This window comes from Podarcis muralis, chromosome 13, assembly GCF_964188315.1.
Source record: "Podarcis muralis chromosome 13, rPodMur119.hap1.1, whole genome shotgun sequence".
NCBI lineage: Eukaryota > Metazoa > Chordata > Lepidosauria > Squamata > Lacertidae > Podarcis > Podarcis muralis.
In genome coordinates, this window is record NC_135667.1 from 46,684,708 (window position 1) to 46,698,758 (window position 14,051).

Below are 14,051 nucleotides of genomic sequence, written 5' to 3' on the forward strand. Positions count from 1 at the left end.
TGCCGTGGAGACGACGGAGAGGGGGCGGCGCTTGCGGTTTTTAATTACTGGCTTATATATATATATATTTATTTTTGCCCTGCAATCCTCCCCGTGACGTCGGTCCGGGGCCTCCGCCTTCCCCGGAAGAGAAAGCTTTTTGCAAGGACCAGATCCGAAGGGATTCGGGTGGGAAGACGAGCCCCGCCAGAAAGGAAGGAAAGAAGGAGGGAAGGAGGGAAAGAAGGAAGGAAGAAAAGAAAGAAAGAAAGAAGGGACTGCAGGTCCAAGGAAAGAGGGTCTGGTCCAGCAATTCTCGTTGCTCGGGGGAAGTGAGTATCGCTCGCCAACCGGCTGCCCGGGGAAGGGAGCTCCTTTAAAATTAAATGCAAAAAATAAGTAAAAATGCCTTAAAACGCAATACAATTAAATGCGCCTTGGAAATCCTATGAAACACGCTTGAGGGGCACCTGAAATTGGTCCCATAGTTTCACAAGACATAATTCCTTTCGGCACAGTTGCTTTTTTAATGGATCTCATTAGGTACCTGTGTAAATATAGGAGGCCCGTTATTATTATTATTATTGTTATTATGTTGCTTTCCTCATGAAGGTGACCCAAAGTGACCTACGAAAACAGTATAAAAGCACTGAAATCTATTATAACAAACGCAACCAATAGGATAGCCATACACCCAGAATTTCCCGGATCTCATTAGGTACCTTGTGTAAATATAGGCGGTATTAGTATTGTTTTGTTGTTGTTGTTGTTATATTTTGTACCCATTTGCCTCAGCGCCCCATGAGGGTGAATCGCCTGCAGTGCCCTAATTCCAGCACAGGTATTTAGTAACTGGCTGGGCATTCATTCCTGATCCGCTGGTAGCATTATAAGGGCAGCGCCGCCCCATTGAACTGAACAGGGCATATCTCCCGAGTAACTGCATTGCAGGGGGTTGGACTAGATGACCCTCGGGGTCCCTTTCAGCTCTACAATTCTACGAGTCTGTGAACTGTGGCCACAGCCTATCCACTCCACTATATTTCGCTCTTAAGCAACACCCTGGTCTATGAGAGAATAGTAAACGCAACTTAATGCTGCTCTGTTCCTCTGCATATTTGTTCAGGGAGTCGATTCTCCTGAAAATATGTTTAGGATTGTGTAGTAAACCTGCCATTTTGGGCTGTTAATAGTGGAGTTTTACTGGTCTGGCATAGTTTGTTTTTAACTGCAAAAATGGTGACAACTCTAGTTTCCTTGAAGTCAGTGCCGGATTTACGTATAAGCTAAACAAGTTATAGCTTAGGGCCCCACTCTCTTGGGGGCGCCCCAAAAATTTAAAGGGGGAAAAACACCTGGATACTTCTTAATTGTATTTCAGTTCAACAATTAATTTGATAAAATACATATTTTGTTATGTGCAAATGGCTTTAGATACCTGTTAGGTCCATAAATTACCATATAGCATATATTCAACACAAAAAACGAAGGACAGCTGGACATATTGTTGTTGTTGTTGTTTAGTTGTGTCCGACTCTTTGTGACCCCATGGACCAGAGCACGCCAGGTACTCCTGTCTTCCACTGCCTCCCGCAATTTGGTCAAACTCATGCTGGTAGCTTTGAGAACACTGTCCAACCATCTCGTCCTCCGTCGTCCCCTTCTCCTTGTGCCCTCCATCTTTCCCAACATTAGGGTCTTTTCCAGGGAGTCTTCTCTTCTCATGAGGTGGCCAAAGTCTTGGAGACTCAGCTTCAGGATCTGTCCTTCCAGTGAGCACTCAGGGCTGATTTCCTTCAGAACGGATAGGTTTGATCTTCTTGCAGTCCATGGGATCAGGAACTGGCAAGCCACTCCAGTATCCCTGCCAAGAAAACTCCATGGACAAAAACAACAATCTGGACATATAAAGGGCCCCATTACCTTCAGTAGGGACACAGGTGCTGCTGTGGTCTAAACCACTGAGCCATGGGCTTGCTGATCAGAAGGTCGGCGGTTCAAATCCCTGCGATGGGGTGAGCTCCCGTTGTCCGGTCCCTGCTCCTGCCAACCTACTAGTTTGAAAGCATGTTGACGTGCAAGTAGATGAATAGGTACCACTCTGGCGGGAAGGTAAATGGCGTTTCCATGCGCTGCTCTGGTTCGCCAGAAGTGGCTTAATCATGCTGGCCTCATGACCCGGAAGCTGTCTGCGGACAAACGCTGGCTCCCTCGGCCAGTAAAGTGAGATGAGTGCTGCAACCCCAGAGTCGCCCGTGACTGGACTTAACAGTCAGGGATCCCTTTACCTTTACCTTTACCTTTACCTTCACCTTCAGTAGCTTAGGGCCTCATCAAACCTAAATCCAGCCCTGCTTAAAGTGATTAATATTGGAGCCTCTACCTTATTCAGAGTCCTGACTGGTGCCTCAGCTGGTTACACCTGAAATGTCTCACCTGAACTATAAGGTATTCATTTATAAATGCGTGCCCACCTAGGCAGTGCTGGAAGCACAATGGACAACTTCTGAAATTATTGTTCTCCTCGCAGGAATGGATGGGTCAAAGTCACCTGCCTGCACCACACAGGTCAGCTTTGTTTGCCAGCGCTGCAGCCAGCCCCTTAAACTGGACACGTCTTTCAAGGTCCTTGATAAAGTCACCATCCAAGAACTGACAGGTAAGAAAAGGCATGGGGAAGAAAGACAGTGGGGAGTACAGGCCACAGATGCCAACCAGGCTGAGCTTTATTTTAAGGCATGGGTAGGCAAACTAAGGCCCGGGGGCCAAGTCTGGCCCAATCGCCTTCTCAATCCGGCCCGTGGACGGTCCAGGAATCAGCGTGTTTTTACATGAGTAGAATGTGTGCTTTTATTTAAAATGCATCTCTGGGTTATTTGTGGGGCATTGGAATTCGTTCATTTTTTTTCTTTTCAAAATATAGTCCAGCCCCCCACAAGGTCTAAGGGACAGTGGACCGGCCCCCTGCTGAAAAAGTTTGCTGACCCGATTATAGAAACCTGAGCTGCAGGCACTGATGTGGAACGCAACATTTCCCAGTGCTTTATTTCTCTGCAGAATTTTTTCTGTTTCAGAAACTACAGTATGAGGCAAGCTTGGTGCAGGCTTTAGCTTTGCTTACTAAACGCAATAAAATAAACCTGCTGAATTGAATCACTCTGTAGGGCATCAAAAAAGTTTATTAATGCAAACTGATTTTTCAAATACTATTTTGCATAATATTTTTTTCTGGAAAATCCCCATCACTGCCTGCAGAACCTGTCCTCATTAGTTCTGTCTTGGGAGATTTGGCAGGTGAATGCAGGACTCAGGGCTTGCAACTACTGGATCACCCTTCCAGTTGGCGTCCATCAGGCTTTCTCTTTGTGAATCTTTTGCCAGAAATAGAAGAAGCTTTAGGTTTCATTAGGCTTCTGCTGCATAGTATCTAGGTTTATTCCTGCTCATTTTAATTCAGAACATTTTTTTTTACTCTTGCTGTTGCTAGCTTTGTGCTTTGTTTCTTCTAAAGTTTGTCTGCATTTTGCTATTGGGTTTTATATATTTTTTATACCTGCACATTTATTTATTATTCCATGTGTTCCACTGTTGTTTGCTGCTCTGGGTATTTTTAGTAGAAGAGTGGAATATAAATATAAATTATTGTTATCATTGTCAAGAATATGGAAGTAGCTGCATGTGTAGTGTAGAGATGGGAAGGCCTGAAAAAAACCTGGAAAAATAGGGGGGGGGACCGTTCCCCTCCCCATTTCCCCCCCCCAAAGCTGTTTTCCCCCAGAAAAATTAGGAAAAAACAGTTTGATATAGTTTGAATATTCCACACACCTTTCTTTTTCTTCAGTTTTTCCAGAAAACCCAGCTTTGGGGGGAAATGGAAAAAAAACTGATTTTCCCCCCATTTTCCTCCCATCTCTAGTATACTCTTCTATTGCTTCTGAACCCTTACAGCTTGTTCCCATATACCTGGCGTGGGGAACTTTTTACCCTCCAGGTGTTACTGAACTACAGCTCCCATCAGCCCAAGCAAGTTTGGTCAATGGCCAGGAATGAGGGGAGTTGTAGTTTAGTAACATCTGGAGGGCCAGAGGTTCATTACACCTCACATACACAGGAGCCCCACACATTAGGAAAGGTTTACCCTTGGCAATTATTTCATTTGTCTTCCGTCTAGCTCCTCTACTTACTACTGCGCCAGCAAAACTTGGAGACACCCATGAGGAAGAGACTGCACTTACAGAGGTAAGGAATTTGGGTCTGACTCCCTTATAAAGAAGCTAAGGCAGCTACGCAGTTTGCCACCAGCTCCTAATAAATTATCTGCCAAGAAGGAAACATCCCTTATCAGACCTGCTTCTTCTTTCTTTAAAAAAAATATTTTTTATTGATTTTCTTTTCTCATAACAAATATTCAATATTTAACATCATTTTCTAGTTTTCCCCTCCCTGTTGACTTCCCCCAACTTCCATTTCTGGTTTATTACACCAAATGTTACATTCTGCTGTGGATACATAATGTTCTGTTATTACTAATTATATTTCTTGTTCTCTGTAAATAAAGGGTTTTTTGTTTGTTTGTTTTTACCAGGCATGGCAAACTTTATGTGACATAACCACAAAAGTCACATTACAATGATTAGAGCACAATTTTTATTAATTTAAAAAGACTACCAGCTTTTAGTACAGTTCCATGCAGTAGCTTCAATACACCCGTGCAGCAACAATGTTATAAAGAACGAAGTTTAGTCAGTTAAAGGGAAAGATTGCAAGGGGGGGGGGGCGTTGTGGTTTTTTTTTTGCAAGAATAAGAAAACAAGATGAACTAGGGAATGTATCAAGTCATCTAAATCAGTTCTCCAGAGCTTTTGCTTTAGTTTAAACAAAACTTATGCAACCATACGTTGTGACATTATGTTAGGGAAAAACACTATGGAAAACACTTGTTGCAAATTCTGACTGGAACTCTGTAAATAAAGTTGCAAATGTTTATTTATCAGACCTGCTTCTTAGCTTGCCTTGCAATGCATCCACATCATGTAAGTGGGTAGGCCAGTAAAACGGTTGATGGGCTGGTGCGATTCATGCATGCATCTTGCAGCGCTTTTGGCCGTGGCTGGAAGACTGTGCCACAGACATATTGACTAGCTTTCTAGTGGGCACATTTGGGTGTGGATGATGCGCTCTGTTGGGTGTGGACTGATGCTGACTTTCTTTCTCAGGAATTTGTCGAAAACCGCCAGGATGGCGTGTCCCGAAGATTCATCCCCCCAGCCAGGTATTGACTAGGAGTTCTGTTCGCGCCCTGAAAATGCCCCCTTTCAGAGGTTGCAGATGCCCCAACTGTGCAGCAGCCTAGCCTTGTTGGGACTACTGCATTTTCACACCCTCTGGGGTCCTCATGTGTATATGTATACCGTATCTTTTGCTCTATCTCACTTTTTCCCTCCTAAAAAGTAAGGGGAAATGTGTGGGAGTCTTATGGAGCGAATGCAGGCTGCGCAGCTATCCCAGAAGCCAGAACAGCAAGAGGGATAGCTGCTTTCGCTGCGCAGCGATCCCTCTTGCTGTTCTGGCTTCTGAGATTCAGAATATTTTTTTTCTTGTTGTCCTCCTCCAAAAACTAGGTGCGTCTTGTGGTCTGGTGCATCTTATAGAGCGAAAAATACGGTATATACACATACAGCTCTAAAGCAGGATAATAATAATAATAATAATAATAATAATAATAATAATAATAATAATTTTTATTTATACCCTGCCCTCCCCAGCCAGAGCCGGGCTCAGGGCGGCTAACACCAGTAAAATTACAATAAAAACATGATGGGGGGGGAACCAATTTAAAATACAGGTTAAAATGCAATTTAAAATGCAGCCTCATTTTTAAAGTAGCCCATAGATCAAAGCCATAAGGGGAGGGCAACATAAGGGTCAGACTGAGTCCAAACCAAAGGCTGGGTGGAACATCTGTCTTGCAGGTCCTGTGGAAAGATGTCAAGTCCTGCGGGGCCCTAGGTTCTGTGCCCTGCTTGCAGGCTTTAAAAGCAGGGTTAGGAGCTCAGATATATAAGCTAGGCGCCAAATGGCTTCTTCAACCAAGGTTGCAGTCGCCAAAACAGAATGTCTAGTTGCCATTTGGGGGTAAGAAGTATTTATTTTTCAAGTGATGGACTGACTGTGATTGATCCTCAGTTGAACACCTAGTTAGTTCAGATGACAACCGTGAGCTAGGTTAAGAGCTTTGAGAACTTAAAGAAGAAAAATCACTTGACCCAGGGACAGTGGATCCTATTCTGACCTCTTTTCCTTAATGGTGACTGCTCCTGCTCAGGCTGCGCAGAAAACGCATTTTGGTTCCAGAAATTCGTTCTGATTGTGCAGATAAAATACAACCGATAGAATTATGCAGGGTGGGGTATTAGTGTGTGAAAACAGTCCGGATCGAATGATCACCAGATGGTGGAGATGTCAGGCACTATCCTGGTGCTCAGGCATCTTCACTTGGTCACGAGTGGCAGGGGCAAAATGTGCCTGGTGAATTTTGAACACTTTTTGAAAGCAAAGTGCTTTTCAGTCCCTGTTACCCTCCTGCACTTAAATACAGTGGACCCTTAGGTTACCTTGGGTTGCAAACAGGGCAAACATGGAAGTGTATACTTCCGGGTTTCGCTGTGCGCGCATGCGCAGAGGCGCTCAATCGCACCGTGCACGTGCGCAGAAGGGCGCCTCTGGGTACAAATTTTTCAGGGTGCGCACGGACCCCTGGAACGAATTAACTTCATGTACAGCAGGCCCACTGTACTAGCTGTCATGTTCAGTTGTATCTCTGTATATGCTCCAATACTTTTATCAGCCTCAAATTGCCCTGTTATAAGCTGAGATGGAACTCTGGAACTTGAGTTGAGCTTATAAGGTTGGAAGGATTCAAAGAGCAAGTTGGCGTCTGGTAGCTTCCCCCTCTGCTCACACTGTGAGCCAGTTCCATCCTACTATCAACTGCTTCCAAGGAATGAAGTTCTGACCATGGATTTCCACAAGATGAGAGCAAGTACACTGCCAAACTTGCTTACAAAGCATTTACTCCAGGCTTGTGTAAAATGGTCAAGCTGCACACTGATAGAGTAGGAAAACAGTCTCCTTATGAAATAAATAAATTAAAAATTTGTCCAGTAGCACCTTAGAGACCAACTAAGATTGTTTTGGGTATAAGCTTTCGCGTGCATTCAAGAAGTATGCATCTGAAGACGTGTGCATGCACACGAAAGCTTATACTTAGAACAATCTTGTTGTTTAGTCGTTTAGTCGTGTCCACCTCTTTGTGACCCCATGGACCAGAGCACGCCAGGCACTCCTGTCTTCCACTGCCTCCCGCAGTTTGGTCAAACTCATGCTGGTAGCTTCAAGAACACTGTCCAACCATCTCATCTTCTGTTGTCTCCTTCTCCTTGTGCCCGCAATCTTTCCCAACATCAGGGTCTTTTCCAGGGAGTCTTCTCATGAGTTGACCAAAGTATTGGAGCCTCGGCTTCATGATCTGTCCTTCCCGTGAGCACTCAGGGCTGATTTCCTTCAGAATGGAGAGGTTTGATCTTCTTGCAGTCCATGGGACTCTCAAGCGTCTTCTCCAGCACCATAATTCAAAAGCATCAATTCTTCGGCGACCAGCCTTCTTTATGGTCCAGCTCTCATTTCCATACATCACTACTGGGAAAACCATGGCTTTAACTATACGGACCTTTGTTGGCAATGTGATGTCTCTGCCTTTTAAGAACAATCTTAGTTGGTCTCTAAGGTGCTACTGGACAATTTTTTAATTTATTTTGACTGCGTCAGACCAACACGGCTACCTACCTGAACCTAGTCTCCTAATGCACAGATTTGGGGCAGAAATCTGCAGTTCCCTCAAGATGATCCCAAGCAGTGATAGAAACTGAGAAATGAAAGCTAGGAGCAAAATGGCAGCTTAAACCTAGATTATGGGCGCAACAACAGAATGTCTAGGCATGCTTTTTTAATAACAAGAATACAAAGCTGAAAATGAATGAACTGCAGCTAAAATATTATGTTCATTTTTCATGTGGTCTAGTCCTTCCCCTGCCCACCCCCCTAATATTCTTATGAGGGTCCCTTCTCCAGTCTTCAGAGAGTAGCTGGAAGTGGGGAGGCAGGAAAACGTCCTCCTTTCCTTCCAGTCTGCAGTTTTAATCTGAAATCTTAAGCACGGTACTGCGCCCAGAGCTCAGAAAATCCTCGTGCTAAAGAAATTTCCTGTCGCAAAATGCGTCCAGAACAATGGGAGTTTCAAACACTGATCCCAAGGGATTCCTGGGGGTTGGGCAGACCCAAAGACTAGAAGGGTTGAGAGGTGGGGGATAAAATATATATTGGACAGTCTTCTCTCTAATAGCTTGAGGCCCCAAACTAAAGATTGTTATGTGCTTAAACGTTGAGCAAACAGTTCCTCAGCATTCGCTCACTCATTGAATACAGAAGCAAGACCTGTTTGTTTAAAAATTACAGAGGAACACGGGCTCAAGGGTGAATTACAGTAACTAAGCACCTCTTGAGTTTTGGGTAAACATCTGTGGGAATGCACGTCGTAGCGAAACCACCCTGTTTCTTCCAGGATGATGTCAACAGAAAGCGCCAACAGCTTCACTCTCATTGGGGAGGCCTCTGATGGAGGCACGATGGAAAACCTCAGCAGAAGACTCAAGGCAAGTTGTCCCTTACCCTTGTGTGTGCTATACATCTTTAGGGCAGGGGTCTGCAACCCGCGGCTCTGGAGCCGCATGTGGCTCTTTTACACCTTTGCCGCGGCTCCGGGGCGGATACTAGCGAGGGGAGGAGGCGCATTGTGCGCCCCAACACTCCCCACTGTGGCGGGCGCTGTACTGGCTGTGACGTCGCATGGGGGCGGTGCGTGCGTTAGTCACGCACCGTCCCGACGTCACCTTCCCACCCGCCGGCCCGCTACATTGTAAGGGGCATGTACGCTGGTCACTGCATTGAAAGGGGGCATGTACGCTGGTCACTGTTTTCAAGGGGAGTGAAGAACACACACACACAAAAAGGTAACTTGTTAATTTAACGTTTATTTCTATGAGGAGGAGTAATTCTGAGGGGCCAAACAAAGAAATAATAAAAAAGTGACAAAAAAGTTATTTTTATAATGATGAGTTTTGCGGCCCCCAGGTTCTTTTTCTTCGGAAACGGGTCCAAGTGGCTCTTTTTGTCTTAAAGGTTGCAGACCCCTGCTTTAGGGAAACCCTGGAGATATTTGGGTACCTTGAAGTACATAATTCAGCTACCGCTCATATGTCGTGAAGGCTGAAATTTCAGTTCAGTGGAGCAGGGTCAAGATATGCATGAAATTTCAGCTCTCAGCTCTCTTTACCAAGACCAAGCTGTGGCGGATCCTCATTTGCGAATCTTCCTCCCAAGCGATACTGTGGTACCTCGGTTTACGAACTTAATTAGTTCCAGAAGTCTGTTCTTAAACCAAAACCGTTCTTAAACCGAGGCTCGCTTTCCCTAATGAGGGCTCCCACCGCCGGTGCCCTTCCACCGTTCAGATTCCGTTCTCAAACCGAGGTAAAGTTCTCAAACCAAGACACTATTTCCGGTTTTGCAGAGTTTGTAAACCAAATCGTTCTTAAACCGGACTGTTTTTAAACCGAGGTACCACTGTATATGGCTTCTCCCTATTGGTCCTGGCTTCCAGATGGGCTTCGAAGACTCATCTCTTTCAAATTGCTTTCAACTGAGATGCCATTTTTTAGTACATGACCCAACCGTCTTCTTTTATCAAAAAGTATAAAATGGCTTTTCATCAATTTCTAGCTTTAGGTCTCTCCAGGTTATAGTGGTACCTCGGGTTACATACACTTCAGGTTACATACGCTTCAGGTTACACACTCCGCTAACCCAGAAATAACTCCGCTAACCCAGAAATAGTGCTTCAGGTTAAGAACTTTGCTTCAGGTTAAGAACAGAAATCGGGATCCGGCAGCATGGCGGTAGCAGGAGGCCCCATTAGCTAAAGTGGTCTTCAGGTTAAGAACAGTTTCAGGTTAAGAACGGACCTCCGGAACGAATTAAGTACTTAACCCGAGGTACCACTGTATATTACTCCTAGTCTTGTGACCAGCTTCTCTCTCTCTCTCTCTCTCTCTCTCTCTCTCTCTCTCTCTCTGTCTCTCAGTAATGCCATAGTCTAAATGTAATCAAATGTAGCCCAAATACTTGTGGCTGACCCTCCTCCACAAAAACAGCTTTCGTATGTTTTTTATGAACTGCCCTAGTGTGTATATATAACACAACATACCAGCTTTGCTTGATGGGTTCCCCCTCCCCCAAATTTTCTTGTTAAAAGTGATCTCCTCTTTTCTAGGTTACAGGGGACCTGTTTGACATCATGTCTGGTCAGACAGATGTGGATCACCCTCTTTGTGAAGAATGCACTGATACCCTTCTGGACCAGTTGGACACGCAGCTCAACATCACAGAGAATGAATGTCAGAACTACAAGTGAGTGAGAACGAAAGTTCAGGGACGCTGCAAGACGGCCACTCTAGTCTATGCAATGTTTATTACAGCGGAGGAACTTTGCTTCTGTTTCCCCAAGTCATTTCCACCGAAGGAGACAGTACAGTGGTACCTTGGTTCCTGAGTTGCTTGGCTCCTGAACGCCGCAAACCTGGAAGTGAGCGTTCTTGTTTGTGAACGTTTTTCAGAAGCTGAACGTCCAATGCGGCTTCCAGTTGAGTGCAGGAAGCTCCTGCAGCCAGTTGGAAGCCGCACCTTGGTTTTGGGAGTCGAACGGACCTGAAGGAGCATCTCCACCCCCATTGTTCAGCCCGGACACTGAGATCCAGCTCCGAGGGCCTTCTGGCGGTTCCCTCACTGCGAGAAGTGAGCTTACAGGGAACCAGACAGAGGGCCTTCTTGGTAGTGGCGCCCGCCCTGTGGAACGCCCTCCCTTCAGATGTGAAGGAAATAAGCAGCTATCCTATCTTTAAAAGACATCTGAAGGCAGCCCTGTTTAGGGAAGTTTTTAATATTTAATGCTGTATTGTTTTTAACACTCGATTGGGAGCTGCCCAGAGTGGCTGGGGAAACTCAGCCAGATGGGTGGGGTATAAATAATAAATTATTATTATTATTATTATTATTATTATTATTATTATTATTATTATTATTATGTTCGAGAACCAAGGTACCACTGTATGTGCATTTAACAGCCCTGTTTTGCGAGTCTCAGCTTCCCTTTTAAAAGGAATCAGATAAACATCCATGATGACCGTGGAGATAATGACACGGAACTGGTTCTGCCTTGGTTTTGTGGGAGCTGGGAGTTGAAGAAGGAAGAGGGAGGATAAGTCTGTGGGTTGGTCAAGTTGTGTTGTGAGGGAGTGAGAGGAATTGTTAGGTGGAGTCAGATAGATGGTTGGAATAATCAGTTTGGAGTTGTTAGGAACGCACAGGACAGTTAAGGAACTAAGATTAAGAAACTGCTAAGAAAAATTAACTGACACCTTAAGCTTGTACAGTGGTACCTCGCAAGACGAAATTAATCCGTTCCGCGAGTCTCTTCGTCTTGCGGTTTTTTCGTCTTGCGAAGCACGGCTATTAGCGGCTTAGCGGCTATTAACGGCTTAGCGGCTATTAGCGGCTTAGCGGCTTAAAGAAAAAGGAAACAAACTCGCAAGAACTCGCAAGACGTTTCGTCTTGCGAAGCAAGCCCATAGGGAAATTCGTCTTGCGGAACGACTCAAAAAACGGAAAACCCTTTCGTCTAGCGAGTTTTTCGTCTTGCGAGGCATTCGTCTTGCGGGGCACCACTGTACATGCCTATAAAATAAACTTGATTATTTGTTACGGTTAACAACTGTCTGGACTCCGTGTGGACCCGTGCGAAACGGGTTGGTGGCAGCGAAGAAAGCAATCACAGTGGTGGCACAGGGTCAATAGAACGTCAAACGTCCACAAAAGTGTGGCGATCACGCAGGGCCCCCGGACATTTGACGGTCTATTGACCCTGTGCCACCACTGTGATTGCTTTCTTCGCTGCCACCAACCCGTTTCTCACGGGTCCACACGAAGTCCAGTCAGTTGGTAACATTAACAAATAATCAAGTTTATTTATAGGCATGTACAAGCTTATGGTTTCAGTTAATTTTTCTTGGCAGTTTCTTAATCTTAGTTCCTTAACTGTCCTGTGCGTTCCTAACAACTTTAAACTGATTATTCCAACCATATTCCAAACATTAGGAAGAACTTCCTGACAGTAAGAGCTGTTCGACAGTGGAATTTGCTGCCAAGGAGTGTGGTGGAGTCTCTTTCTTTGGAGGTCTTTAAGCAGAGGCTTGACAACCATATGTCAGGAGTGCTCTGATGGTGTTTCCTGCTTGGCAGGGGGTTGGACTCAATGGACCTTGTGGTCTATTCCAACTCTATGATTCTATGATCTATCTGACTCCACCTAACAATTCCTCTCACTCTCACTCTCACACCACACAACTCGACCAACCCACAGACTTATCCTCCCTCTTCCTTCTTCAACTCCAGCTGCCGTTCTCTGCCTAGTTTCTTGCCTCCCCGTAAATCGCCTCTGCCTTGTGTTTGTCTGCAGGAGATGCCTGGAAATCCTGGAACAGATGAACGAAGACGATAAGGAGAAGTTGCAGCTGGAGCTGAAGGAGTTCGCTCTTGAGGAGGAGAGGCTGATAGAGGAGCTGGAAGGGGTGGAGCAGAAGCGGAAAACGATGGCTGAAGACTTTGAGAAGGTCCGGGCTGAGGCGGAGAGGCTGGATCACGAGGAAGCTGAGTGAGTATTCAGCTCTTGCAACCGTTAAGGCTTGCCTCTTCCTGGCTAAACCTGTTGTTGAGCCCCACATCTATGTCCACCTCTTTCCATTGCTTCCCATCCCCACTTCTGTCCAGACCACACGTCTGCAAGAAGTATCTCTCCTCTTCTTGAATATATTTTGTGGGAGCCCTATCTCTGCATCTCTGCTAAACTCCCTCTTTCCCCCCTTCCTTATCTCTTTACTTAAGGCCTTATGCTGGCTCTATTGCATTCCATATGACTTTTAGCCTCTTACCCATCAGGCGACTCCATTTTGAGGCTTTGCTATAGTAAGGTTTGGGTCACGGGTGGCGCTGTGGTCTAAATAACAGAGCCTAGGACTTGCCGATCAGAAGGTCGGCGGTTCGAATCCCCGTGACGGGGTGAGCTCCCGTTGCTCGGTCCCTGCTCCTGCCAACCTAGCAGTTCAGAAGCACGTCAAAGTGCAAGTAGATAAATAGGTACTGCTCCGGTGGGAAGGTAAACGGCGTTTCCGTGCGCTGCTCTGGTTTCGCCAGAAGCGGCCTACTTGCACTTCGATGTGCTTTTGAACTGCTAGGTTGGCAGTAGCAGGGACTGAGCAACGGGAGCTCATCCCGTCATCGATACATCATTTTCACATAATTTTCTTTCAACGTGCAGCACAATTCTCCACTATTTCACTTATCATTGTTCTCATTCCGCTGCTCATAATTCGAACCCTGCCCATCTTTTCATTTGACTGTAACAGTTCGTCAAATATCTTTGATGTTTTTGGGGGGGGCGGGGGGGGCAGGAGCCTTTGCAATGCACTGGATCAGAAATCCCCTCCCTCCATCCACATGCGATCCCTGCCTTTTAACCTATGGTTACCAGATGTTCCCGGGGACAGTCCCCGGATTTACAAATCTGTCCCTGGACAAAATCCGTCCCCAGAATGTCCCTGGATTTCATTTAATGTCCCCGGATTTATATTTTAAGTGTTGTAGATTTATTAGTAGGGAATGAATGTTGTGTGACTGGTTCAACGGCACAAGACGCATCATATGGGGACTTCCGGCAAGGCAAAATGGCGGGTGCCATGGCAGCGAGCAGCTCCAGAAGCCAGCCAGAGCCAACTGTGCTACCAGGCTGGCTCCGGGCTGCTGAGACTGCCGCTGCCACTGCTGAGGGGGAACCGGGGACAGCCGGCAAGTCAACTGGGGGAACCGCTGATGACCCCCTCCCCATGACCCAAATTGAGCCGGGA

At 45.8% G+C, this 14,051-nt stretch overlaps 1 protein-coding gene across 3 annotated transcripts in view; it reads left to right on the forward strand.

The window, feature by feature from the left end:
• Nucleotides 1–14,051, forward strand: part of BECN1 (beclin 1) — a 25,126-nt gene continuing 11,075 nt past the window's right edge. For 2 of the 3 annotated variants that reach the window (XM_077917541.1, XM_077917543.1), the window contains exons 1-7: nucleotides 1–311; nucleotides 2,510–2,638; nucleotides 4,151–4,218; nucleotides 5,196–5,251; nucleotides 8,600–8,690; nucleotides 10,367–10,503; nucleotides 12,608–12,802. In XM_077917541.1, coding sequence (XP_077773667.1) covers nucleotides 2,512–2,638; nucleotides 4,151–4,218; nucleotides 5,196–5,251; nucleotides 8,600–8,690; nucleotides 10,367–10,503; nucleotides 12,608–12,802 — 674 coding nt within the window. In that variant the 5' untranslated portion in view covers nucleotides 1–311; nucleotides 2,510–2,511. The remainder of the gene's footprint in view (nucleotides 312–2,509; nucleotides 2,639–4,150; nucleotides 4,219–5,195; nucleotides 5,252–8,599; nucleotides 8,691–10,366; nucleotides 10,504–12,607; nucleotides 12,803–14,051) is intronic. The other variant, XM_028705029.2, reaches the window with a different exon arrangement.